The sequence below is a fragment of the Scyliorhinus canicula genome, chromosome 20 (genome assembly GCF_902713615.1).
Source record: "Scyliorhinus canicula chromosome 20, sScyCan1.1, whole genome shotgun sequence".
NCBI lineage: Eukaryota > Metazoa > Chordata > Chondrichthyes > Carcharhiniformes > Scyliorhinidae > Scyliorhinus > Scyliorhinus canicula.
The window spans coordinates 75,671,789-75,699,736 of NC_052165.1; the positions used below are offsets into that span (position 1 = coordinate 75,671,789).

The 27,948-nt window shown below is 47.4% G+C and overlaps 1 protein-coding gene across 1 annotated transcript; it reads right to left on the reverse strand.

Annotated features, from left to right (window-relative positions):
- Positions 1-312: 312 nt before the first annotated feature.
- Positions 313-27,598, reverse strand: LOC119954766. Its single transcript, XM_038780306.1, has 8 exons — positions 27,586-27,598; positions 24,016-24,180; positions 17,395-17,635; positions 14,341-14,420; positions 10,214-10,346; positions 6,737-6,937; positions 4,017-4,124; positions 313-712 (listed from the first exon to the last, which is right to left on the reverse strand). The coding sequence occupies exons 1-8, from the start codon at positions 27,596-27,598 to the stop codon at positions 313-315; spliced, it is 1,341 nt and encodes a 446-aa protein (XP_038636234.1).
- Positions 27,599-27,948: the final 350 nt, after the last annotated feature.

Sequence of the window (27,948 nt, forward strand, 5' to 3'; positions counted from 1 at the left end):
CGAGGCCATTTCCGAGGGCATTTAAGAGTCAACCATATTGTTGTGGTCTGGAGTCACATACAGGCCAGACAGGGTAAAGGTGGCAGAGTTCCAAATTTTAAAAAAAAACAATCTACAATGTTTGCAAGCTCACCACTGGACTTTTAATTCCAGATTTTTATTGAATTCAAATTTCACCATCTAACATGGTCTAGTTGACTTGCCAACCAATCAGCACATTATTCTCCTGTACTATAAACCATTTGAAATTTGGTGTTCTTGTGTTTGTCCTGTTGAGTGCAAAACAAAAAGCTTCAACAGCTTTTTCCTTTTTCAGCAATGACAACTGAATGTTACGTCAGTTACATACCTGTTGACAGACTTCACCACACCAGTGCCAGTGTGCTGTGCCAAACCAGTCAGAAACAATCCATTCTGAACCAATCCATACTGTACCGGTCCAGTCTGCATTGATGCTATTTGTTCTGATCCAGTCTGCACCAATCTATTCGGTTCCAATCTAGTCTGAATCAATCCATTCTGTGCCGACTGAACTGATCCGTGCTCCATTGATCCAGCCTGAACTGATCTATGTTGTGCGAATGTAGTTTGTGGCAATCCAGTCTGAGCCAATTCATTTTGGAACAGTCGAGTCTGAGCTGATCCAGTCTGTACCAATCCAGCTTGAACCAATCCATTCTGTACCCTTCCAGGGTGAACAAATCCACTGGAACTGAATGTAGCAAAAGACAATTAAATCTCAGTGTTATCTTACAAATAGTGTTTAATAGTTGGCACAAAGTGACACAAAAGCACAGACTGTATCATATATTGAGGTGTGCGGTCAATTCATTAAGAATAATAAGAAAATATTGGTTAAGTGTTGGGTGGGGGCTCAATGGCAACTCTCCTGCTTCTGAGTCAAGAGGTTGAGGATTCAAATGCATCTCCAGAGGCTTGAGCCCAAAGTTTAGGCCGGAACACCTCTGTCGCACTGAGGGAGTGCTGCTCTGTCGAACAAGGCTTTGTCTGCCCTCTCAGTTAGGTGTAGAAAACCCCATGGCATTATTTGAAGAGCAGGGAAGTTGTGTCAATAGTGTGGTCAATGCTAAATCCTCAATCAGAACCGTAAGCAGATAATCTGGTCATTCCTATTGGTGGTATCGTGCTGTTCAAAATTCCTTACTTTATTTTCCTTGTACGCTATAACAGTGACTACACTTCAAAAGTACTTTAGAAGTACTTGAAGGACAAATGTATTCAGAAGCTATTTGAGATATCCTGAGTTATGAAAGAAACCAAGCTGTACGGTGTGACCGGTGCAGGTCCTCAGCCGTGCGCGGGAGCGCCAGTCGGCAGCAGTGCTAGCCCCTCAACAGTACCGGATTCGGTGAGGGTTTCACGCTGGTTTTTCGGTCGTGAACCACACGTGTCCCACGGCAGTATCGGCACTTAACCGCTGAAATGGAGAACCCCCCCCCCTTATCTCTCACCTCTTCTTCCTCTAAAGCTTCACCAATTCTGAAGGAGCTATTTTCTTTCTTCCTCTTTCCACCTTGTTCAAATTACGCATCTTCGCCCACTCTAACTCATTCTTTGCACATCCTTTTATCTTCCTCAGTCTTTCCATCCTCTGAATTGTAAAGTGTTGATGTCCCAGTCCTGATCCCTGTGGCAACCCACCCGTTACATTTTGCTAAGCAGAAAAAGACCAAATTAATACCTAGGGGGTGATTCTTCAATATGGAGCCCAAGTGTTTGCGCCGTCGCGTTTCACGACGGCGCAAACCGGGCCCGGTTTCGACTGATTCTGGCCCCCACAGGGGGGCTGCGCCAACCTGCGCATGAGCGGGGGACTTCTTTAGCGCGCTGGCCCCGACTCAACATGGTGTCTGTGTTCAGGGGCTGGCCGCGCCAGAAAGTAGGCACGGGTGGGGGAGAGGCCGGCCCACCGATTGGTGGGCCCCGATCGTGGGCCAGACCCCATCGGAGGCACCCCCGGTAAAGGAGGCCCCTTCCCCCCACTGGCTGCCCCCCCAACCGTTCACGCAGAGTTCCCGCCGGTAGCGACCAGGGTGAACGGCTCCAGCGGGACTCTGTCGTATCGGCGCGGCTGCTCGGCAAATCCGGCCGGAGAATCGGTGGCCCCGCCGATTCCAGCGGCCCGCGGCTGGCACCGCGCCAAACGCGCCAGCGCAAATGGCGCCGATTATCCGCATATCGGAGAATCACGCGCCGGCTTCGGGGCGTCGTGGCGCGGTTGCGGCGATTCTCCGGCCCAGCACGGGGCTCAGAGAATCACCCCCTAATCTCTGCTTCCTGCTCACCAGCCAATCTTCTGTCCATGCCAAAACGTTACTCCCTTATAATATGAGCTTTTACTTTCCGCAATAACCTTTGATGTGGCACTTTATCAAATGCCTTCTGGAAATCTAAGTACAGCACATCAATCAGTTCCCCTTTATCCACAGCACATGTTACTTCCTCAAAGAACTGCAATAAGTTGGTTAAACATGATTTCCTTGTCACAGCTGTGAGGTCAGAGTGATATTCATAGTATGATTGAATCCCGACAATGCAGGAGGAGGCCATTCGGCCCATCAAGTTGACACCGACCCTCGAACCTAGACCCAAACCCCGCCTGATCCCTGTAACCCCACCTAACCTAATCTTCGAACACTAAGGAGCAATTTAGCATAGCCAATCCACCTAACCTACACATTTATGGACCGTGGGAGGAAACCAGAGCACCTGGAGGAAACCCACGTAGACACGGGGAGAATATGTGAAAACGCTACAGACAGTCGGCCGAGGTCGGAATCAAACCCGAGTGCTATGAGGCAGCAGTGCTAACCACTGTGCCACCATGCTGCCCATTTTCCATTGCTATTGAACAATGGTCTTTACCTTGTCTCTATTATAAAGCTTTCTTGGGAGGATGGGGATCCTTAACTGAATGACTGCTGACCAGAACCTGAGTGCATATTTTGCCCATTGCACGCGCAAGCTTGGCGGACCCATAGTAGCCATGAAACTCACTCTGTGAAAGCCTCAGCGCTGCTTAGAAGGGCAGGAGGTAGGGCAGCTGCATAAGGCAAGAGGGGTGTAGTATGAATATGGGGAGAAGGCGAGTCGAATGTTAGCGCACCAGCTGCAGCGGCAGGCCGCGTCCGGGGAAATATTGAGGATAAGGACTGGGGCTGGGGATGTAGTGTCGGAGCCGGGGAAGATAAATGAGGCATTTAGGAAGTATTACGAGGAATTGTACAGGGCGGACCCAGGGGATGAAGAGGGGGACATGGGACTGTTCTTAGATGAGCTAATGTTTCCTCAGCTGGAGGAAGAGAAGAGGCGGGCGCGAGAGGAGCTCTTGGGGTTGAGGGAGATAGTGGGCAGAATAAGGGGAATGAAGTCGGGGAAGTAGGGCTGGATGGATGTCTAACAGAATTCTATAAGGATTTCATAACGGACCTGCCACCACTTCTTTTGGAAGCGTTTAACGAGGCGTTGGAGAAGGAGGATCGGCCGGAGATGATGACGCAGGCTGTTATCACGTTAATCCCAAAAAAGGGGAAGGGCCCTGTGGAATGTGGATCGTATAGGCCCATATTGCTGTTAAATACAGATGTGAAAGAGCTGGCTATAGGTGGGAAGGATGGAAGATTGTGGGTTGGGCTCTCTGCAGCCTGGTGCCAAAATCGCGTCTGGGTCCCTGCTAGCCCCCTGCAGGGCTTTGAATCAGCTGTACTTTTTTCCAGGAATCTCTAGAGTGAAACTCCAGCGTTTTTACGCTGGCGTGGGGACATGGTCCCATTTTGGAAAAATCCAGCCCTGTGTCCTGGGGCTGGTTGCGGCGAACCAAACAGGCTTCATAAAATAAAGACTTTTTTTCCATTCATAGGCCCATATCTTTTAAAGATTTGTGTGTGTGACAGAAGCAGGGCCATAACCCTCTTGTCTGACGCTATGCTGACCGACTAGAAGTTAAATCATAGCTGCAAGCACGCTCACTGTACACAGGAGCTGACAGTGTGTACCTCTTGTGAACTGTTAGGCCTTTATCCGCGGGTGGGGAGACACAATTGAACGAAAGAAGGTCAGAGTGCATTCCATGGGTTATTGGCTGCCCCTTCTCTCCATAAATACTGAAAAAAATGAAAAGCACTTTAAAGTAATTTCACATTTTCTAATGTCTCATGTGTTTTGGTTCCTTCACAAATATAAAATGTTCTGTTGATCGGATGAATATTTTCTCCTCTAGGATCTCATGAACTTTGCTATTCTCCTAGTTAGGCAGCTCAATCATGAAGGCGTCACCACCACTTATACCCCTGTGAAGGAACTTAGGATTGTGAAGTAGAGCTTCAATTCAAGGTTACCGGTTGTTCTTGAGCATTGTGAAACTCAGTAGAAATTCAAGTTAAAAACTTGTCAGGTGCAAATAAGAATTGTTTTATTTGGAGTTCATTGGTTACAACTTGAAAATCATTTAAAAGGTAGTTTGTAGACAATTTGATTTTCTTCAAAGAATCACAGGAATTATCTTCTGAGACAATAGCCTGAACACAACTTTAAAAGTCAAAGTCTGAAGTATAAGTCTGAAAATGAAATATGAATACAGAACTCTTTTCTAATTCTCTTCCTTTACTTTCTGGCTCTCTCTGTCTTTCTCTCTTTGTCTCCACCTCTCTTTCTGTTTTTCTCTCTTTGTCTCCACCTCTCTCTCTGTCTTTCTCTCTTTGTCTCCACCTCTCTATCTGTTTTTCTCTCTTTGTCTCCACCTCTCTTTCTGTCTTTCTCTCTAAAATGGTGGCCAAATCATCCATGGATATACTATTTCATATCTGTCTTAAGCGATCCGATCACACCCCAATATAATCCTAATTGGTTTGGGTTTGGACTCAAACACATTTGATTTGATAACAAGCCGTCCATCTTCATGATGTAACATTACTTCTAATTGTTGCTTGTCTGTATATTTTTCATGGGATATTGTGCTTTATCAAAACCAGCAATATTGACCTACCTATTGCCACAATGGAGACCTCATGTTGACCTCACTGCTGCAACAATGGAGACCTTATGTTATCTCATCATACTATGCGAGGCATAATTCCGAAAATTTAATTCAAACTGTCTTTTATAAGATTGTTTCAATGAGAATGTTGGAATCAAATATATATATTATATTTGATTCGATGTTTTAACTGTCCATTTATTAAAAACAAGGCAACACAGTCTAAAATGTTTCAGCTAGTATAATCGTGGGATGTGATTTACTCTAATCTCAAATGGCGTGAGAATCATGCAATCGTCCATTCTTATTCCTCGTTGCCATGGATTCAACCCTTGTCCTTGGAAAAAATGCAATGTTCTTATCAGACTTCTGTGTTTTGCAAACTCATGACTGAGTTTGGAAATTGTATGTTTCTTTCATTTTAAAACTGGGAATTAATATTTATGCTTTAAGCAGCTTTTTACCTATATTAAGTGTATTTGAAATACCTGGCTTCTACACCCTGCCTGTCCTCAACACACTCTTTCCCACAGGTGTGGCTGGATAACAGTTATGAAATGGATCTTTGGCTCTGTGACAAATGTAAGAAATTGTTCTACACTATATTTTACTGCAGTAATGTTATTACAAACCCTGGGTTTGAATACATACAGGCAGTATCTCTGCTGAAGCTGTGAATAAGGGGTCCTAAAAGGTGAGGTAATCGTTGATTTTAACCATTTACTTGTTTGCAGAGAGATGGCTAATGGAACGTTGTTTTGATTGCTGGAGGTTCCCTGAGGTATAGATAATTTGAGGGATGGTGTTTAGTCCTAGCTAAGCAGGTCATGAGACATCCAAATGGGATACAGATGATGTAATTAATGGTAGGAACCAGGTCTGTCTGTAGTATTTGATAGTTTGCTACAGGATTTGAGTCTGACAAGACAGAAGTATTTTCAGATTGTTCCTGAAAGTGTCTCTCACCAAAAGTCTGCACAGAGAACAAGTAACTCTAATTTGCTAACTTTATTTATGAATGGATTTTGAACTGTAATGGATTGCCTTGTTGGAAAATATGTAGTGGCAGGTGTGGATAGTGAGTTTTTTTTTCTTTTTATTTAAGAACTGTTTAACTATTAATTGTAAAGCTATTTCTTTGATGCTAATATGGTTAATTCTGTGTTAAAGTTTGTTTTAACATAAACCAATTGGTCAGAATCACCACTCCTGAGGTAAACTTTCCTTTGCTCGCAGTTTAACAAATTGCAATAGTTGGGGCTTCTCGTCTGGTATCCTGACAAAAATCTGGGTCTGGTCCAGAACCCCAACAGCCTGTTGCCCTAACCGGCAACACAACATGACCTTGTTTTGTCTGTTGGCTCAGGTATACACTGCCTTATCCACCGGTACTGGGAGAGCTGCATGACTGGGAAAGTGTGTTGTCTCCAAGTGGCTTGTCGGCAGAGGAAATGGCATTTTCATACGATTATCCAAGGGGTGTCTGATGTGGCTTGGTACTGGGCTGTAATAGTTAGGCCTCATTTCCGATGAATAGTAATCACACCATGGTTACTGCACAGCTGGAGACCGTTCGGCCTCCCCTGTCCCTGCTGGCTCTCTGCAAGGGCAACTCACTTAGTCTCTCCCCTGCCCCTCCCCCGCAGCCCTATGAAAGGTCAATCGCAGCAACAAAAAGTGAGAAAATAATTGGGCTTCTCCGAACCAATCTACTGGTTGACAATGCTCGAGCGCAAGCACCTGTGGTATTGCGGAATGCTCCAGGATCTGGAAGTGTTGTCCTCATTGGAACATTGGTCCTGGGTTTGAAGAAAGAACAAAGTGTTGTTGACTTTCTTGTGTTGCTGGCTTTCGCCCATTCCCGTGAAGATATTCTTCCTGCACTTGTCGTTTTTAAAATGTGTGTCATAACCCATCCAATTGTTCTTCATCATTCCAGTCCTGTTTTAAGTTGAAATAAAAAGCAGCAATGAAAACTGAAATAAATCGTTCATAAAATAAACTGAATTAATTGTTCTGAATACCAGTCAAAGGAATGTAAGCACAGAAGGAGGTCTTTTGGCCCATTATATCTGGGTTGGTGCTAGGACTTCCATTGGAGTTGAGCACTCTAATCAGAATTTTTGTCTTTTTCTCATCATAGTTTTGAATACTTTTATTAGATACCCCTTATCTTGTTCTGTTCCAGTGATAAATGCCCTGATTATTCTATTGTTGGTTCATATATATATACTCTCACAGAATCATAGAATCCCTACAGTGCAGAAGGAGGCCATTCAGCCCATTGTGTCTGCACACCCAATCCAGTTACCCCATAATCGCTCCTAACACTCGGGCAATTTATCATGGCCAATCCACCTAGCCTTCACATCTTTGGACTGTGGGAAGAAACTGATGCACCTGGAGGAATTCGACGCAGACACAGGGAGTACGTGCAAACTCCACACAGACAGTCACCCAAGGCCGGAATTGAACCCGGGTCCCTGACAATGTGAGGCAGCCGTTCTAGCCACTGTGCCGCCCACCTCTAATAAAGTTCTACTGAATCGTTACTGACCCTGTTCCCTGCCTGAATTAACTTTTCTATGAAAGGCGTCCAGAGTTATACACAATCCATCACAAACTGCGAACCTAACCCAAGTCACCGACAAATTCTTTGCTTTAATGCACATTGCCCCACGGATCAAACCCAGAATCCCATTGGTCTTCCGTACCTGCATACATAACACCACTGGATTTCTCAGTCTGTTCACTCTTGCACATTCCTATTTTGGTTATGCATCTCTCATTTATCAAACAGTCACTCTGCCATATTCCTTTGCATTGAATGGCATCTGCTACCTAATGGCCCACTTGGTAAACCTACATGTGGCCTCCATCAACCTGCAGATTCGTCATCACAGTTTGTCCTGCCCTTGAGTTTGGTATCCCCAGTAATCAGAATGTTATTTATAGGGGCATAGGAACAGGAGTAAGCCATTCAGTCCTTTGAGCCAGTTCCACCATTCCAAGAAATAAATCATATCTGTGTCTTAATTTTATCTACCCACCTTAGTCATTTACTAACCTTATCCTGTGAATTCTATCTGTCTCTGTTTTTATTTGTCAATTGGTTTAACCTAAACACCTTTGAGGGAAAGTTCCAGATTTCCATTAGGGCTAAATAGCTGGCTTTTAAAGCAGACCAAGGCAGGCCAGCAGCACGGTTCAATTCCTGTACCAGCCTCCCCGAACAGGCGCCGGAATGTGGCGACGAGGGGCTTTTCACAGTAACTTCATTTGAAGCCTACTTGTGACAATAAGCGATTTTTATTTCATTTCATTGCAGGAAGGAATGTTTCCTGACAACACCCCCAGTTATAACCCCGTTGTGCTTATGAGCATTTAGAATATAACAAAATGCTCCCAGCACAGATTTCCGAGGGAAAACAAAATTCATTAATCTGAAAAACGTCCGGTTAATATTACTTTCTGATTCGTATCCTGGGCCGACGTAAGTACTAGGGAACAGGATTAGGCAATTCAGCCCCTCAAACCAGTTCTGCCATTCAATGTGATCATGGCTGATCTTATCTCCACTTTCCCGCCCGTTCTCCACAACCCTTTCACCCATTACTGATTAAAAATCTGTCTATCTCCTCAGATTCACTCCAATGTCCATTGGAGTCTGGGGTAGTGAATTCCACAGATTCACGACCCTCTGAGGGAAGTAATTTCTCCTCATCTCTATTTTAAATCTGTCACCTCTAATCCTGATACTACGACCTCTCGTTCTAGATCACCCCACGAGTGGAAAAATCTGCTCTACTTTGTCAATACTATTTATCATCTTATACTACATACGCCTTAATGTTTATAACAATGTGGCCTTTATCCTACTAAAAACCTACTGGTTTTATTTTATCTACAATTGCTGCTTCCTCAAAAGAAGGCTGGCTAAATTAGTGTTTTATCCTTCAGGAGCCTGTGTTGATTGCATATAATTTAACAGAGAAACAGGCCAATCAGCCCAATTAGTCCATGCTGATATTTATCTTCCCACCCGACGTCATATCCTATCAATATTTGGTCTGTTCCTTTTCCCCTGATGTGCCCCACTAGGTGCCATAAATATATCCATGCTATTCCATTTGGTAGCCCCTTTGGCCCTTTCCTGATAGATATAAAATCTTAGTGCTGGTATCATCTGTGTTGTTCCTTGTGTCTTAATAAAAGCTCGTAGTCTCAAAGTTGGAGTAGATGCTTTATTGTGAGTTTGTTCTGTCTTCAGTGCTCAACTTACAGCTACCTCAATGCTGCTTGCCTGTGTGTCTTGCTCCCAGTTCTCCCTTCTGTGAAGTGTGTCCTCACTTCCTGTTCCTCTGTATTTATAGCTCTCCCGTGCTCCCTCTAGTGCTTGCTCAGTTGTATTGCATCTACACTGATGTACAATCACCACATCATCCTTATAAGTATTTTTTCACTTTTGCAGTCTTTATTGTTCATTGATTCTTTCAGGTTATCCCAGACTTTCCAAATGTCTACTTTCTTCCTGCCTGACAGGTTCTAAACTGACAATCTAATTTGGCCAATAGTTCCTTGTCTGGTCCCTTTATCATGGACAGGGTTGGTAATGTTTTGCGCCTAGCAGACCTATTGCCATTTCCAGTGGGTTTGTTTTTTTTATCTTTGAGAATCACTGGAGCCACTATCTCCACCTCAAACTAGAAAATATGCCCTATTTGGTGGTCTGGGTTCGATTCCTGCCTTGTGTAACTATCCACGTGAAGGTTGCATATTCTCCCTGTGTATACGTGGATTTTGTCCGGGTGCTCTGGTTTCCTCCCACAGATGTGCAGGTTAGGTGGATTGACCATGCTAAATTGCCCCTTAGTGCCCAAACAGTTGGGTGGGGTTACGGGGACAGGACGGGGGAGTGCGCCTAGTTGGGGTGCTCTTTCAGACTGTCGGGGCAGACTTGATGGGCTGAATGGCCTCCTACTGCACTGTAGGGATTCTATGGGTTTGGAAGGATCTTTACACTGGACAGCGAGTTAGTACACTGACCTTCGCCTTATAGATCCTTGAAAGATTAACGGACAGAACACCCTCGGGTGCAGGAAGACCAAGTCTAAATTCTGTAACCAATATTCTGATCAGTGATCAGTCATTGCCATGCGCGAACATTGTTACTTTGCATCCCTAGGTTCTGAGGTGACCTTATTCCTCGCTACTCACCTCTTCCTCCTGTAGCAGCACATGAATAGGAGGCCGAGAAGTAGGAAGCAGAAGAAAACCACTGTTAACACCGTAATGACAATCATTCCAGCTGAGCGTGGCCAATCCGCCTTCAGTCGTTGGTATTGGTTAACTGGTGTGAGAGAGAGAATGTGATTGGAGAGGCAGTAGGGAACGGCGCACTGCAAATAAAAAAGAGCTGTCCCGAAGCATCATCATATTGGACTCGAAAGGTTAACTCTGTTCCTCTCTCATCAGATGTTGCCAAACTGATTGAGTTTATCCAGCAGTGCATGTTTTTGTTAAAAAAGCAATTGAAGGGCAGCATGGTGGCGCAGTGGTTAGCACTGCAGTCTTACGCCACCGAGGGTCCCAGATTCGATCCCGGCTCTGGGTCACTGTCCGTGTGGAGTTTGCACAGTCGGTGTTTGCGTGGGTTTTGCCCCCACAACCCAAAGATGTGCAGGGTAGGTGAATTGAACGTGCTAAATTGCCCCTTAATTAAAAAAAAAATGAATTGGGTACTCTAAATTTATTTTTAAAATGCAATTGAAATTAAAATGAAAAGTTGCCATAATCCACGAGGCTGCTCTCCCCGATCGAGAGCGAACTGACTGAATTAGAATTAGAATTAGAATTAGAACAGTACAGCACAGAACAGGCCCTTCGGCCCTCGATGTTGTGCCGAGCAATGATCACCCTACTCAAGCCCACGTATCCACCTTATACCAGTAACCCAACAACCCCCATTAACCTTATTTTTTAGGACACTATGGGCAATTTAGCCTGGCCAATCCACCTAACCCGCACATCTTTGGACTGTGGGAGGAAACCGGAGCACCCGGAGGAAACCCACGCACACACGGGGAGGACGTGCAGACTCCACACAGACAGTGACCCAGCCGGGAATCGAACCTGGGACCCTGGAGCTGTGAAGCATTGATGTTAACCACCATGCTACCGTGCTGCCCAAATGATGGTGATTTAACCTAAGGGTCGCCACACTTCAGGCGAGGGTGAAAGGTTAAGAAGGTAGCCCCTTCTTGGGTAACCTCAGCTGGTACATAAGAAGCAATGACACTTGAACGGTCAATGTTTTTGCACTGCCAAAGGCATTCAGAGGAGCCCGGGCTTCCCTCCAGGCAGCCCGTTGCCCAATGGTATTTCATTGATCTGCCCATGGCTGTGCCACCACCAATGGAGCCCAAGTCCTACATGCCGCACATTCTTAAGGTGAGAATTTGGTGCGGTGATGGGGAAAGGGGCTGGGAATCTTAGCATTGTCACACAGATACCCCTCCTACTAGGATAGGAAGGATAAAATTGATACACAAAATTATATTTGTTCATACTGCGAGGGAACTTAGACCTCGCAATGAATATTTTTATAAAATATATGCAGTTAGCCTCATGGCTATTTCTGAACTTTAAAATCAGGACAAAGACCTTTTAAAATGGCTCAACTATATCTGTCTGTGACCACTGAACAAAAGGAGCTACCTAGCAGTATCAGGGAAACTCCTCGTTATCCCTGAAGAGACCCGAATGACCCCTTGTGGGCTGAATGGACAAATTTCAAAGAGAACTGGACAAATTTCAAAGAGAACTGTACAAAAACTACCTGCATTTCATAACCTAGCCTGGCCAACTGAAGTCTATTTGCCTGTAAGGACAAAGGAAGGGTCTTGCAAACTTCCTTTCGACTCTTAATGGTTGAGACATTAAACAATCTTGGGACACACAGTTTTTGACAATGTAAAGAGGTGAGAGTCATGTGACATGGATCTCTAGTTTGCAGAATCAGAAATAGTGCCTTGTGGAACTGTAACGCCAGTCTGCTGTTTACCATCCTCCAAACAGCCTTACAGCAAAGGAGCTCTGTCCAAGTTGAACCCCTTGCACCATCTACACTGATTCTGCTGAGCCCATGCCTACAAGACTGATTCATCTTGGCATTCATATCTTATCATGTGAAGTTAACACGGTCAGAAAAGTGAATTATACAGCATTGGTTTTCAGCCCACAGACCCCATGAAGGAATGCCTCATTGACATCTGATTCTGGACCCATGTGAAATGATATTTCTTCGTTCTGTGGTCCTGCACTATAAATCTTTCTTTTCTCCATCCCTATTTTTTTGTAGGAATGCAAAAGAGACAATGTTGCCACCTACTTTCCACGTTTCATTTGTGTACAAATAAACTAACCCTTTGAGCTTACCCTATCTCGAATTTGCTGTGAGGTTAGTAATTGAAAATTGAATGAGACTAAAACTAAGGAGTTGGGAAATATCACTGTACAGGGTGAAACAAATAAAAAGCACCTTTTTGTTTCGTACAGGTGGTGAGATGAGAAATTAGTAATGTTTAAATTAAGCCCCATCCTGTTCATAACAATACAATGTCTTGGAGAAGTACCTTAGCTACTATTTGATTCACCTCAATCTGAAATAAAATAGATATTTGATGAAGGTGCTTGATTAATTCAGGATATGGCTAATCCTGTCTAACAGATTTGTCCAAATTTGGATTTTCTGTTTTCTAGTCTCCAATTTTAAAAAATCGTTCCATTACCCCATCTCTCCCAAAAGGTGTGAGGAATGCTGAGATTGCGCTTCATGGGAGCCAACTGTTCTCTGGTACATGAGACAGATGGGCGGGATTACCGACCAACCACCGCATGTTTTTCAGTGGTGGAGGCAGCCCGCTAGCGGGATTTTCTCGTCCCGCAGTTGTCAATGGGATTTCACGTTGACTGCGCCCCTCGTCGCCGGGAAACCTGTGCGCCGTCGGTGGGACCGGAATCTCCCACCGGCATGAACAGCCCTTAAGATGTGCCACTGTGGATGGTGCAGATAGACCTATTCTCCTGAAGGAGGCAGCAAAACATAAACTTACCCGGACAGAATTAACTGGTTGGGGATGTAATTTACCAAAGATGTCGGCATGTAAGTCGACCTTTGAAACCTTGAAATGCCCCTCAAAGTACAAGGGTTGTTGTAATTAGTTGTGGGGTCAGCCTGTTCACGCCATTGCAAAATGTGATGGCTTTTACGACGGAGTGGACACTCTGCCGCGGGATTCGAGAATCCCGCCCATGGTTTCTGAGGCCAGAAAAATTGACAAGTTGTCAAATGTCTTAAAACCATCATAATACCAATCAGAGAACAGTTTCAAAGTGAGGTGTGGCTGGTCGCCATTTTGAAATGCCATCAGGATCCAAAGCAAAGCGTTTGAATGCCTTAAACCAATGCACCTTCTCACCTGCTGATCCCTCATTGCCCAGATAGAAGGTACTGACAAGAAACACATGCATTTGTTGTGTGAATAATGGAGATTGATTACGAACGTGCGTGTCGGATGCCATGTTTGGAATGGGGGGATGGCTTGATCTACATGCCGAGTACATGGGGCAGGTTTCCCTCAGCCCAGGGCCAGGCCGGAGAATCCCCACGACTGGTGCGAATCGTGCCACACCACCCCGACGCAGCGCGGAGAATTGGCGCCATTGGCGCAGCGTCGGTCGGCCGCTTTACGCGACCGGCCCGCCGATTCTCGGCCCAGGATGGGCCGAGCGCGTCATGAAAGAGGCAAGTTCCGCCGGCGCCATCTACACCTGCTGCCAGCCGGCGGGAACTCGCCATGGAAGGGCTCCTTTCCTACACGCCGGTCCCTATAGTGCTGCGTCAGGGCCGGAGCGTTGAAGGGAGCCAATGCGCATGTGCATGTTGACGCCGGTGTAGGGGGGGGGGGGGGGGGGGGGGGGATGTTGGTTCCGGCCTCTGGCTCTGATGTGGCCTGGCCGGAGATCGGAGCTCACCGATCGGCAGGCCGGCCTCTCTGGCTGGGGGCCTCCTTCCCGAAGCGCCGGTCCCTATAGTGCTGCGTCAGGGCCGGAGCGTTGAAGGAAGCCAATGCGCATGCGCATGTTGACGCCGGCGCCACTATGCACGCGCGGATCCCGCGGCGCCCAGTTTACGCCGTGATCAGCAGCTGGAGCGGCGCGAACCGTTCCCCACCATTCCTTCCTGGTACCAGAAGTTCCGGAGTCACGCTTTTCAATTTTGTTTGGTTGCGAAGCCGAGTGGCCTAATTCTGTCTCATGTCTTATGGTCTAATCAAACCCACCTCTTTTGGTCCTGAATTTATCCGACCAACTGCTGCTCATGATCTCCCCTCTATCTTGATCAACGAGAAGGTACTTGATTCTGTCGATGATAAAAATCCAAATCAGTAAAATTGCTCACAATCCCATCCAACCCTGAAGCAAGATAGAGCTTTCACCAATTTGTTTTTTGTTAATCACATTTTTTTCTTGCCTCTCCGTTCCTTTTTCTCGTTAAAGTGTTGGCTTTTTATGCCCCCCCCCCCTCTCTCCTCAGTTCTGGACTCACCACGAGGAAACATCCTTTCCTCATCCGCCTTGTCAAGCTCATTGAGGAAATCTATATGCTTCAATCAAGTCACTCCACACTCCTCTAAACGCCAGTGGAAACAAGCCCAGTCTGTCCAACCTTTTAGTCACCAGCCAACCCGTTCATTCCAGGTATCGATCGAGTAAACATCCTCAGAACTGCCTCCAAACTGCCTTCAAGTGGCTATTGGATAGGTCCATGGATTACGGTAGAATGATGGAGTGTAGATTAATTTGTTCTTAAGGGCAGCACGGTAGCATTGTGGACAGCACAATTGCTTCACAGCTCCAGGGTCCCAGGTTCGATGCTGGCTTGGGTCATTGTCTGTGCGGAGTCTGCACATCCTCCCAGTGTGTGCGTGGGTTTCCTCCGGGTGCTCCGGTTTCCTCCCACAGTCCAAAGATGTGCAGGTTAGGTGGATTGGCCATGGTAAATTATCCTTAGTGTCCAAAATTTCCCTCCGTGTTGGGTGGGGTTACTGGGTTATGGGGATAGGGTGGACATATTGAGCTTGGGTGGGTGCTCTTTCTGGGAGCCGGTGCAGACTCGATGGTCCGGGTGGCCTCCTTCTGCACGGTAAATTCTATGATAATCTATGATTAATCTAGGACAAAGGTTCAGCTCAACATCGTGGACCGAAGGGCCTGTTCTGTGCTGTATTTTTCTATGTTCTATGTTCTAAAACTTTTGTATCCTTTGTTAAATAAGGAGACCAAAACTGCCCACAGTAATCGATATGTGGCCTCACCAATGCACTTTAGCTCAACCCAGAGTCCTTTCCACACATCTGAACCTCAACATTGAGTGTTGGAGGATTGAAGACCCGGTCCTCATCCAAAACCTACTTTTGCGCATATTTTCTGGCACGGGCCGTGGCTTGAGAGCAGGAATACCTACCGTGGCTGACTTGAACCTCTTTGAACCCTACAGCACTAAGCCATCCATTGCAACCACTGCCCCAGCTGAGATCAGTTATCCCAGCAAAGAACTGGAATCAAACAAAGGTTCTTTCAGCCTATACGGTTCCATAACAAGCACTGCCTTGTACATACAGCTCAAAGGGATTGGAAAAAGTGATTCTGAATTAGTCATAGGCAAACTCCATGGCAGTTAATCTGTTCGCCAATTATCTGGGGCAGTGGTAAATAAGTGATATTGAAGGCTCCCAATAACCCATGGAGAGAGAAATGATTGCATTCCATTATTCACAACCTGCCCCCCCCCCCCCCCCCCCCCCCCCCCCCCCCCCCCCCCCCGCCCCCCAACCTCCTCACATGTCTTGCTGAATGGCGGACATTTTCTGTTTATGAATGATTGTATTATCAGGAGTTGTATCGTCAGCTTAGTTCAGTCTTAGCGTTCTCACTTCTAAGCCAAAAGTTAGGAATTTGCCTCCTGCACTTCAGTGCAGTACAGAGCGTGTGTCGCTGGAGGTGCCAATTAAGGGGCAATTTAACGAGGCCAATCCACCTGCCCTGCACCTCTTTGGGTTGTGGGAGTGAGGCCCAAGCAGAGACGGAGAGAATGTGCAAACTCCACATGGGACAGTCACCCAGAGCCGGGATTGAACCCGGGTCCTCAGCGCCGTGAGGCAGCAGTGCTAACCACTGCACCACCGTGCTGACCCCAGGGGTGCGAACTTTTGACTGAGGCACTAAACAAAAGATTTGTGCACCCTCTTAGATAGATGCATAAGATTAGGGGCAGCAGGGTAGCATGGTGGTTAGCATAAATGCTTCACAGCTCCAGGGTCCCAGGTTCGATTCCCGACTGGGTCACTGTCTGTGGGGAGTCTGCACGTCCTCCCCCTGTGTGCGTGGATTTCCTCCGGGTGCTCCGGTTTCCTCCCACAGTCCAAAGATGTGCGGCTTAGGTGGATTGGCCATGCTAAATTGCCCGTAGTGTCCTAATAAAAGTAAGGTTAAGGGGGGGGTTGTTGGGTTACGGGTATAGTGTGGATACGTGGGTTTGAGTGGGGTGATCATGGCTAGGCACAACATTGAGGGCCGAAGGGCCTGTTCTGTGCTGTACTGTTCTATGTTCTATGTTCTATGCCAAGATACTGGTGAGAAAAGAGCAGGAGTTCTATTATTCTGTCCGGTATTTATCTATTAATCAGTATCATTAAAAGAGATGAAATGGTCACTATTCTCAATATTGTTTGACAACTTGCTGTCGTTAGAACAGGGATGACACTTGAAAAAGCTCTTAAGTTAGCTGTAAAATACTTTGAGGATATCCTGAAGTTGAGTGAAGCACTATATAAACGTAAATGAATCTACAACGTCCTGAATCTACAAGATATGTAAAGTTCCTAAGTCTATGCTGAATCAGCTGATGTCTACCGACATTAATCTTAGGATTCTACGGAGACCTGGGATCCTGATCAATATCCAGGAACTCCCACTTTCAGAGTACACAGCTCTAAGGGGACTCAGCCATTATCCAAAGAATGCACTGGGCAGATTTATATATATATATAAAAGCAAATTACTGCGGATGCTGGAATCTGAAACGTAAGGAAAATGCTGGAAAATCTCAGCAAGTCTGGCAGCACCTGTAGGGAGAGAAAAGAGCTTTGACAAAGAGTCATCGGACTCGAAACGTTAGCTCTTTTCTCTCCCTACAGATGCTGCCAGACTTGCTGAGATTTTCCAGAATTTTCCCTTTCGTTTTATATATATATATATTTCTTGAAATTCTCCTCCGAAACATCTCAACCCTGCTCCACTTAAAACACATACATAACAGTCAGGTTGAAGCTCACCTGTAGGTTGTGTTAGAGCACAGTTGCTTGTCACATATACCTCTCATGGGGTGGCATGTGCCATTGGAGCCAATCATGTAGTACAGCATGTTCTTAGAAGGTTGCAGATCCTTTCCATCGTCACAATCATTCACAGAGAAGTGTTGCTGAGCAACATACGGAATTTTCCATTTTGGGTCAGTCTGATTGTAGACCCCATCGATTGCATTCAGGGACAGGAGGGTAAAATTACTGTGGGCAACTGGAAATACAAATGAGCAATTTACCAACGTGAGGAATATTGAGAGCAAGTCACCATGGTCATCTAGCTCCAAATGAGAAATATTCCCAAGTTAAGCAGGAAATGCAAAGCTATAGGGAGAAAGAAAAGAACGCAGCAAAAATGGCTAGACAGGACTGGATTAATAATCTAGAGTTGAAGATCGATGTTCTCATGTTGGAGGAGATTGATGAGCCAGTGTGTTCAGATAATGATAAGATCAGGACTTTCAGTTCCCATAATCTACACAAAGAGTTCCTGATCTCCTGGACAGCACGGTGGCACAATGTTTCGCACTGCTGCCTCACAGCGCCAGGGACCCAGGTTTAATTCCGGCCTCAGGTAACTGTCTGTGTGGAGTTTGCACATTCTCCCTGTGTCTGCGTGAGTTTCCTCCGGGTGCTCCGGTTTCCTCCTGCAGTCCAAATATATGCAGGTTTGGTGGATTGGACATGATAAATTGCCCGGAGTGTCCAAAGTTTAGGTGGGGTTATGGGGCTACAGAGAAATAGGTGGAGGAGTGGGCCTGGGTGGGTTGTTCTTTTAAAGGGTCGGTGTAGGCTTGATGGGCCGAATGGCCTCCTTCTGCACTGTAGGGATTCTATGGTCTGGTTGCCAAGGGAACCTATCAATTTGTGTTTAGAAATTTACTCAGAATTATGGAAGGTAAATCAGCTAGGCTGCTCATCCTGGTTCTTAAGCAATAGGAATATGTAGGCATTTTAAGGCAAATTCAGCTGCTTTCTGGGATGGGTAATGCTGGATATAATTGCGAGGGTGTGGTGGAGGGGTGGGGAGGTTGGTGACCAATTGTTATTGATGGGGGAAGATAACATTCAGGAAAATGGAACCTGACTGTAATGGAAACTGATGTACCATCAATTCACTACAAGACGAGTACGAGTGAACATAGGCTTTATTATCCAAGAACTTGCCTGCCTGTGACTGCTGTAACAATGAGCGCCGCCCACAGGCGGTAAGGGGCCGGAGCCAGAGGCGGAGCCAACAAGGGTTCATGTACAATACATGGAAGGAGATCATATTACCATTCCCTGGCCATAGGCCACAGTACTATACAGACAAGTTATATTATGGTGAATACATTCACCACGGAAACCAAATATACCTTTGAAATAGAGTCGAGTTTAATTGTTCCTCAACTCACACCTCCCTGAATCTGAGGCTGAACGTCGCATCAGGTAACAGATCCACCTTTGTTTAAATGGAGTTCAGTTTGTGAACGGTCTAGGTGGGAATTTGCAGGTTGAAAACCGGCCATAAAGTCTCTTTAAAAGTGAGACTACTTATGTATTACATTTTTGATGAAGCTAAGCTCTGAATCAGAAATGTCTCAGAGAATGTTCACATCATGTCAGACTGGGAGGGCAGAGATAGAGAGAGCATGAAGGAGCGATGTAACTTCAGATGTTCGATGAAGTATTGACTCCTCTGAATCTGGTGTGTAGAAGGCAATATGGAGAGCATCTTAATAGCACATTTTGTTGAATTTGAGCACACTCCAGTTTAAATCGAGGGCAGGCGGTATTGTCACTGGACTAGTAATCCAGAGACCCAGGGTAATGCTCTGGGGACCTAGATTCGAATCCCACCAGGGCAGATGGTACAACTTGTATTCAATAAAAATCTGGAATTAAAAGTCTAATGATGACCATGAAACCATTATTCATTATTGTAAAAAGTCAGCTGGTTTGCTAATGTCCTTTAGGGAAGGAAATCTGCCATTCTTACTTGGTCTGGGCTACATGTGAAATGGCCGAACAAAGGCAATTAGGGACAGGCAACAAATGCCGCCCCCAACCAGTGGAGCCCACATTCCATGAAAGAATAAAGGGAAAAAAATCAGTCAAATTCTTCAAGCCGCCGTTCCTGATGTCAGCTTGAAATTTTGGGAAGCCTCTTCAAGCCTTAGCACAGAATACTTGCTGGAGTCAATTTTCCTAGATTTGTCCTCAATCTGAATATGTGATCAGTATGACTCCTGTACATATGATGATAAGGGGCAGACGCTCGAGGCTTGTGAGACACAAGGGCAGGATAGCAGCCTTGAGAGCAATTGGTAAAGCAGCCAAGAGATTGAGGCCTAAAAAAAAGGCTGAAAATAATCAGCGGGTCAGGTATCATCTGTGGAGAGAGGAAAGCACAGGAGAATGGGGAGCGGGAAGGGAACAAAGAACAAAGGAGTGATTAAAGGATAAAAGCAATGTTAATGCAAGGTGAAAAAGGATGGCAGTAATGGGACAAGCGAAGAAACAAAGAGGAAGTCTAGGCGAGGTGTAAATGACAACAGCAGAATCATTACCAGCTCCGCTGTCCAAACCTAGTTCTTAACACGGAGGCAATCAAGGATGAACTAAAGAGGGTTCAGCAGAAACATGTTCCCATAAAGAAAAGAGGTGAGACTCTCAAATCTAGACACCTCTGGATATCAAAGAGCATAGAGAGTTGGATGTGACAAAAAAGAAAGTTTATGTCAGATGCCTAGAGGTCTCTGTCCAGAATGTAGAGCGCAGTATGTATACAAAGTGCAAAGTACAATTAAAAAAGAAATTAGGAAAGCAGAAAGGTCTTGAAAACAAAACAGGCAAGTTAAAAATCGCCAAAACCAAAGGGTGGAATTTACCCCAAAAATGTCTGAGTGTCAGGTTCTGACTGAAAACTGGCGTGGGGCAGGTTTTTCATTGAGATCATCCCATGTGATGCCATTTTTTAGAATGGTGGAGGCAAATTTTGTGCCATCATTGTGAGGGTGGGGCCGACAGACACTAGCAAGCCTGGCTCCACAGAAATCAGGGCGTCCTATTGAAAGGGCACCCCGATCTCAAATTGAGGTTAAAGCCCTCATCGTCGCCGGCATCGGGGCATCAGAGCCCCCCCTCCCGCCCACCAATATGGCCATCTCCCCCCACTACACCCACCGAAGCACTCAACCCCTTCTCAACCCACCCACCATCACTCCCGCAATATGAGGGAAAGCACCCTGGAAAAGCTAGGTTGACAGTGCCAGATTTTCACCACCAGGTTGGCATTGCTAGGGTTCCAAGGGGCAGTGCCTGGGTACTGCCCAACCATGCCCCTCACCACACGGGGACTGTACTCACTCCGAGCCCCAGAAGTGATCATCATGACTGGTCTTCTATCTTTTGAAACCAGCCGTGATTCCCACCGGCGATGGGGGGCACGGGGAAACACACGGTGAACTCGGACGCCATGGTGTGAAGCCGTTTCTGAATATTAAAATGCAGTTAATGATAATCAGTTTCATGCCCTCGCTAGGCGTGAGCCTGATAACATCAGTGGAGATTGACCGGGAATGTTGCGTCTGGGTTCTTGCTGGCACATATCCCATTATGGACCTTGCATGAGTGTTAGTGGCCATAACTGGATTTGCATCCAGTGAGGAAGGGGCCAAAAATTGCACCAGAAAATATATTTTATAAATAAAGAGTAAGAAGATAACAGAAAATCAGGGACCATATCGGTAACTTGCATAGAGGTGCAGACCAGGACATGGTTCTCAGGGAATTATGTGGGTCTGTTTCCATTAAAGAAGTGGACAAAGCAGATGTTACAGTTATGAAGGATGTATTTGAAACCTTGAGTAGGATAAACATAGTGAGGTAGGAAATACCGAATGGGCGATTCACCAGTCCCGAATGAAATGCAGTCTCGTATGAAGAGGGATTATGAGAAAGAAGAAAAAAACAGAGCCCCTGACCATCATTTTCAATAAGAAGTCTTACAACACCAGGTTACAATAAAACAGGTTTATTTGGAATCACTAGCTTTCGGAGCATAGCTCCTTCATGAGGTTGGCTAAGCTCCGCAAGCTAGCGATTCCAAATTAACCTGTTGGACTTTAACCTGGTGTTGTAAGACTTCTTACTGTGCTCACCCCAGTCCAATACCGGCATCGCAACATGCTGGCCATCAATTTGAAGTCCTCACTGGCTACAGGCAGAGAACTGAAGGATTGTTAGTGTTTCACTATTGAAAGAGAGAGGAAGGGCTAGACTGAATAGTAAAAAGCCAGTCAGCCTGACCTCAGCGGTGAGCACAACATTGGAAAACAATTCTCAGAGAGGGTCGAAGTCAGTATTTATAAAGGTAGATGTTAATTGGAGACAGTAAACATGGATTTGTTAAGGGATGCCCATGTCTGGCTCACTGGATTGAAATTTGAGGAAGAAGGAGGGTTGATGACGGCAGTGTTATCGATAGGGTCTGCACGAATTTGAGCAAAGCTCTTGACAAGATCCCACAAGGCTGACCGATAGCTCATGAGATCCAAAGGAACGTAGTAGGTTAGATCCAAAACTGGTTCGGTGGGAGGAAGCAAAGGGTGATGGGTGTTTTTGTGACTGGAAGACTGTTTCCAGTGGGGTTCTTCAGGGTTTGGTAGTGGGTCAAACCCTCCCACAGGCCGCTCCCCAGCGTTCCCGCCAGCAGCGACCAGGTGTGGACGGCGCCAGCGGGAACCTGTCGTCTTGGGCAGGCCGCTCGACCCATCCGGGTCGGAGAATCGCCGCTCACCCGTTACGAATGGCGAGCGGCGATTCTCCCAGCGGCCAGCCGTGAATCTCGCCGTGCCGGTTTTGGGGGGGGGATCGTGTGCGGGCGCTGGGGCGGCGTGGCGGGACTCACTCGGCGCCCCGGCGATTCTCCCACCCGGCATGGGGGGGGGAGAATTCCGCCCAGGATCTACTCCCATTTGGGTCGTATGTTGTGACAGTGGTCGTATTCGTGAGAGGCAGCACGGTTGTGTGAAGAGGAGGACGTGTCTCACTAACTTGATAGAGTTTTTTGAGGAGGTCACAAAGATGATTGATGCAGGTAGGGCAGTGGATGTTGTCCATATGGACTTCAGTAATGCCTTTAAAAAGGTTCCTCATGGTAGACTGGTACAAAAGGTGAAGTCACACGGGATCAGAGGTGAGCTGGCAAGGTGGATACAGAACTGGCTAGGTCATAGAAGGCAGAGAGAAGCAATGGAAGGGTGCTTTTCTGATTGGAGGGCTGTGACTAGCGGTGTTCCGCAGGGATCAGGGCTGGGACCTTTGCTGTTCGTAATATATATCAATGATTTGGAGGAAAATGTAACTGGTCTGATTAGTAAGTTTGGGGATGACACAAAGTTTGGTGGAATTGCGGATAGCGATGAGGACTGTCAGAAGATACAGCAGGATTTAGATCGTTTGGAGACTTGGGCGGCGAGATGGCAGATTTAGTTTAATCTGGACAAATGTGAGGTAATGCATTTTGGAAGGTCCAATACAGGTAGGGAATATATAGTGAATGGTAGAACCCTCAAGAGTATTGAAAGTCAGAGAGATCTTGATGTACAGATCCACAGGTCACTGAAAGGGGCAACACAGATGGAGAAGGTAGTCAAGAAGGCATACGACATGCTTGCCTTCATTGGCCGGTGAATTGAGTGCAAAAATTGGCAATTCATGTTGCACCTGTATAGAACCTTAGTTAGGCATGGATTATAGTGTTCAATTCTGGGCGCCACACTACCAGAAAAATGTGGAGGCTTTAGAGAAGGTGCAGAAGCGATTTACCAGGATGTTGCCTGGTATAGAGGGCATCAGCTATGAGGAGAGGTTGAATAAACTTGATTTGTTCTCACTGGAACGAAGGAGGTTGAGGGGCGACCTGATAGAGGTCTACAAAATTATGAAGGGCATAGACAGCGTGGATAGTCAGAGATTATCAATTAGTAGACCGGTCAATACCAGGGGGCATAGGTTTAAGGTGCGAGGGGCAAGGTTTAGAGGAGATGTACGAGGCATGTTTTTTACACAGAGGGTCGTGGTTACCTGGAACTCGCTACCGGAGGAGGTGATAGAAGCTGGGACAATAGTGACATTTAAGGGGCATCTTGACAAATACCTGAATAGGATGGGAATAGAGGGATACGGACCCCGGAAGTGTAGAAGATTTTAGTTTAGACGGGCAGCATGGTCGGCACAGGCATGGAGGGCCGAAGGGCCTGTTCCTGTGCTGTACTTTTCTTTGTTCCTTATTCACACACAGATGCTTCTGTTAAGAGATGGAGCCAGTGCCGGTGGTGACAATGGGAGGAAGCCCAGGGGGGGGGGGGGGGGGGGGGCACGGGTGAGAGAATAGCTCAGCTGTGGAGGTCCAGGAAGTCTTAACTCCTTGTTTTTCCACAGAAAGTGTGGACGATTAAATGGGAAACCCGTCTGAGGCACTTCAAAGCAAACCGCGTTTTCTTCCGCTCATCGGTCCAGCGTTACTGACGCAAAAAGCAATCAGCCAATGACGGAAAGCTGAAACATGAGGAGACGGCCCATCAGGTGGAAGAATTAAAGATGTACCTTCATTCTCTGCAACAACAACATAGATCGAGAGGTGGCCGTATGCGGCATCCAGTTGTTTCGCAACTGCATCGAACATCCCACAGTCTGGTAGCTTCAAAATGATGCTGGATGCCCTTATGGAGACATCCTCATTGATCAACAGTCTTGGTTTTAGCACTGGCTCTAAAAAAGGAGAAAAACAAGATTGAATAATGGCATTTACAGAAAGATTCATGCAGCGCCTTTCATGGCTTCACGATACCTGAAAACTTCCAGTTAATGGAGCACTTCTGAAATGCAATCACTTTTCTAATGTAGTAACCGCAATGGCCAAATTTGTGCACAGTAAGATCCCACAATGTGATCAATGATCAGAGCATCTGTTTTGGTTGAGTGACAAATATTGGTCAGGACACCGGGGAGGTCTTCCTCCTCTTCAAGCAGGTGGAAGCGTTCCTCCACGTGAGAGGGCAGGTGCAGCCTCGGTTTAACACTTCATCCAAAAAGCTGCACCTCTGTCAGTGCAGCAATCCTCCCATACTGCGATGGAATGTCAGCCGAGATTTTTGTGCCCCAGAGCCTAGACTGGGACTTATCATAGAATTTACAGTGCAGAAGGAGGCCATTCGGCCCATCGAGTCTGCACCGGCTCCTGGAAAGAGCACCCTACCCAAGGTCAACACCTCCACCCTATCCCCATAACCCAGTAACCCCACCCAACACTAAGGGAAATTTTGGACACTAAGGGCAATTTAGCATGGCCAATCCACCTAACCTGCACATCTTTGGACTGTGGGAGGAAACCGGAGCACCCGGAGGAAACCCATGCACACACGGGGAGGATGTGCAGACTCCGCACAGACAGTGACCCAAGCTGGAATCGAACCTGGGACCCTGGAGCTGTGAAGCAATTATGCTCTCCACAATGCTACCGTGTTGCCACTTGAACTCATGATTTTTTTTTGGTGGGAGTATTACCATGGTTGTCACTTCAAAACAATACTTTTATGCTCGTTCTGATAGCGGGCGAGGGAGATTAAAGGGGTACGAAAGTCTAGGGAAGAGTCATTTTTCAGTTCTCACCCCCCACCCAGTTGATTAAACTCAGCCAAGGTAGTGATGGGGCCAACATGGTGGCACAGTGGTTAGCACTGCTGTCTCACAGCTCCAGGGACCCGGGTTCAATTCCAGCCTCGGGTGACTGTCTGTGTGGAGTTTGCACTTTCTCCCTGTGCGTGGGTTTCCTCCGGGCGCTCCGGTTTCCTCCCACAGTCCAAAAATGTGCAGGTTCGGTGGATTGGCCATGCTAAATTGCCTAGTGTCCAGGGATGTGTAGGTTAGTGTGGTAGTATGACTAAGGGTATTACGGTACCTGGAAGTGTGAGCTGCCATTGGTGCAGAGGACTCGCTGCCCATTGGTCCAGGTAAGTCATGTGCCTCTCAGCCGATTAGCTGAGAGGTAGGTAGCTCCGCCTACGAGGCGGGATATAAGAACACGTGCTTCCCAGCAGTCGGCCTTTCTTCTGTACGTCTGCTGCCGGGTACCTTTCTTGTGTATTAAAGCCTATCGTTCGGACTTCATCTACGTTTTGTGTCCATTGATTGTGCATCAATTTAATTCACAAGATTTTAAAGGATGGAGCTTCGCATCAAGCCGGAGTGTCTTCGACTCAGCCCTCACGCAGCGAATGCAACAGCAGCATTTAAAGACTGGCTGGCTTGTTTCAATAGCTACTTGAGTACAGCCGAAAGCGTCCCGACGAGGGAACAGAAATTGCACATCCTCCACTCGTGCGTCGGCACCGCCGTGTACATGCTCATGGAGGACACGATAGACTACGACGCGGCCATGGACTTACTTAAAGGGCACTTAATTCGGCCGGTGAATCAGGGCTACGCTCGGCACTTACTGGCCACGAGGCAGCAACTTCCTGGTGAGTCTCTAGACGAATTTTACAGGGCCCTCCTCGTTCTGGGGAGGAGCGGCGGCTGCCCACAAGTTTCTGCGGCTGAGCACACCGAACTTATAATCAGAGACGCTTTCGTTGCGGGTATGCAATCTTCGCAGATCCGCCAAAGACGTTTAGAGAAAGAGACCTTAAGCCTCACCGAGGCACGGGCCCTCGCCTCCTCCCTAGACATTGCGAATCGTAACCCCCGCGCGTACGCCCCCGACCACGCGGCGGCCCCCTGAGCAGCGTGGAACGCGACCCCCTTCACCTCCGCAGACATGGACCCCCCCCCAAGCCTGCGCCGCAGGACGTCCCGCTAAACCCACGGGGCCCTGCTGCTAGTTTTGCAGCCAGGCAAAGCACCCACACCAATGCTGCCCAGCCCGCTCCGCAACCTGTAAAGGCTGCGGCAAGAAGGGCCACTTTGCGGCCGTTTGCCAATCAAAAGCGGTCACTGCGGTCCCGAGCAGCGACCGTGGGTCCTCCCCCCCTGCTCTCCTCGGGGGCCCCGTGCGGCCCACGGACCTCGCTGCCCCCACCCCCCACCGCCACGTGTGATCCCTGGGCGCCGCCACTTTGGCCCCCCGATGCCACATGCAATCCCCGGACAGCACTATTTTGAGCCCCCGACTCCACGTGTGATCCCTGGGCACCGCCATTTTGTCCACCCCCCACCATGTGCAGCCAATGGGCACTGCCATCTTGGATCGGCACCAAGGACCCCGCAGGCGACTGCTCTCTGCCAGATGATGATTCGGAGTTCCTGCCACGACTCGCCTCAGTCATGTTGGACCAGTCACGGCCTCGCATGCTATCCACGGCAACCATGAAGATCCTTCTCAATGGTCACGAGACAAGCTGCCTGCTGGACTCCGGGAGCACAGAGAGTTTTGTCCACCCCGCCACGGTAAGACGCTGCTCTTCTGGTTTACCCAGCCCAGCGGACAGGATGACCCTTCCCCGGCCTGGCCCCCGCTAGCTCCAACCAGGGGTATGGATACAAGAACAGGATCATCGCTCCCGGAGTCAAGGATGACCACCGCTCCAAAGTCGCCGGCACAGCTAAGCAGGTCAAGCAGGACATCCAAGGTGCCTGATCGACTGATCGAATCGATGTGACCTACTGATGGACTCTTGTTCTCCTTGTCTGTTCTCCATTCCCCCCCCCCCCCAATTTTTACACATTGTACATAGTTTTATTGTATTTTGCACATAAATGCGGGCCTGTGGGCAGCCATCAATGCAATGGTACGACCTAACATCTCTAGTCATACTACCAGTCTCTCACGTACTCACGGGACACGCACCATCCCCAACACCCCCACCCCCCACCCCCCCACGTCCGCGTTTCCCGTACCCCCCCCCCGGTTCCTTTTTCAACAGGGGGTGAATGTGGTAGTATGACTAGGGGTATTACGGTACCTGGAAGTGTGAGCTGCCATTGGTGCAGAGGACTCGCTGCCCATTGGCCCAGGTAAGTCATGTGCCTCTCAGCCGATTAGCTGAAAGGTAGGTAGCTCCGCCTACGAGGCGGGATATAAGAACCCGTGGTTCCCGGCAGTCGGCCTTTCTTCTGTACGTCTGCTGCCGGGTACACTTCTTGTGTATTAAAGCCTATCGTTCAGACTTCATCTACGTTTCGTGTCCATTAAGTCTAGGGAAGAGTCATTTTTCAGTTCTCGCCCCCCACCCAGTGATGGGGCCAACACGGTGGCACAGTGGTTAGCACTGCTGTCTCACAGCTCCAGGGACCTGGGTTCAATTCCAGCCTCGGGTGACTGTGTGGAGTCTGCACGTTCTCCCCGTGTCTGCGTGGATTTCCTCCGGGTGCTCCGGTTTCCTCCTACAGTCCAAAAATGTGCAGGTTCGGTGGATTGGCCATGATAAATTGCCTAGTGTCCAGGGATGTGTAGATTATGTTAAAGGGTTATTGGGATAGAGTGGGGTGGAGAGCTCTTTCAGAGGGTCAGTGCAGACACGATGGGCGGATTAGCTTCCT

Coding starts and splice junctions, on each gene's coding strand:
- LOC119954766 (XM_038780306.1), bottom strand. Junction 17,636..24,015: donor TGTTGTTGCAGAGAATGAAG/GTACATCTTTAA, acceptor TTGTATTTCCAG/TTGCCCACAGTAATTTTACC. Junction 4,125..6,736: donor AGCATTCCGCAATACCACAG/GTGCTTGCGCTC, acceptor CATTTTTTTCAG/TATTTATGGAGAGAAGGGGC.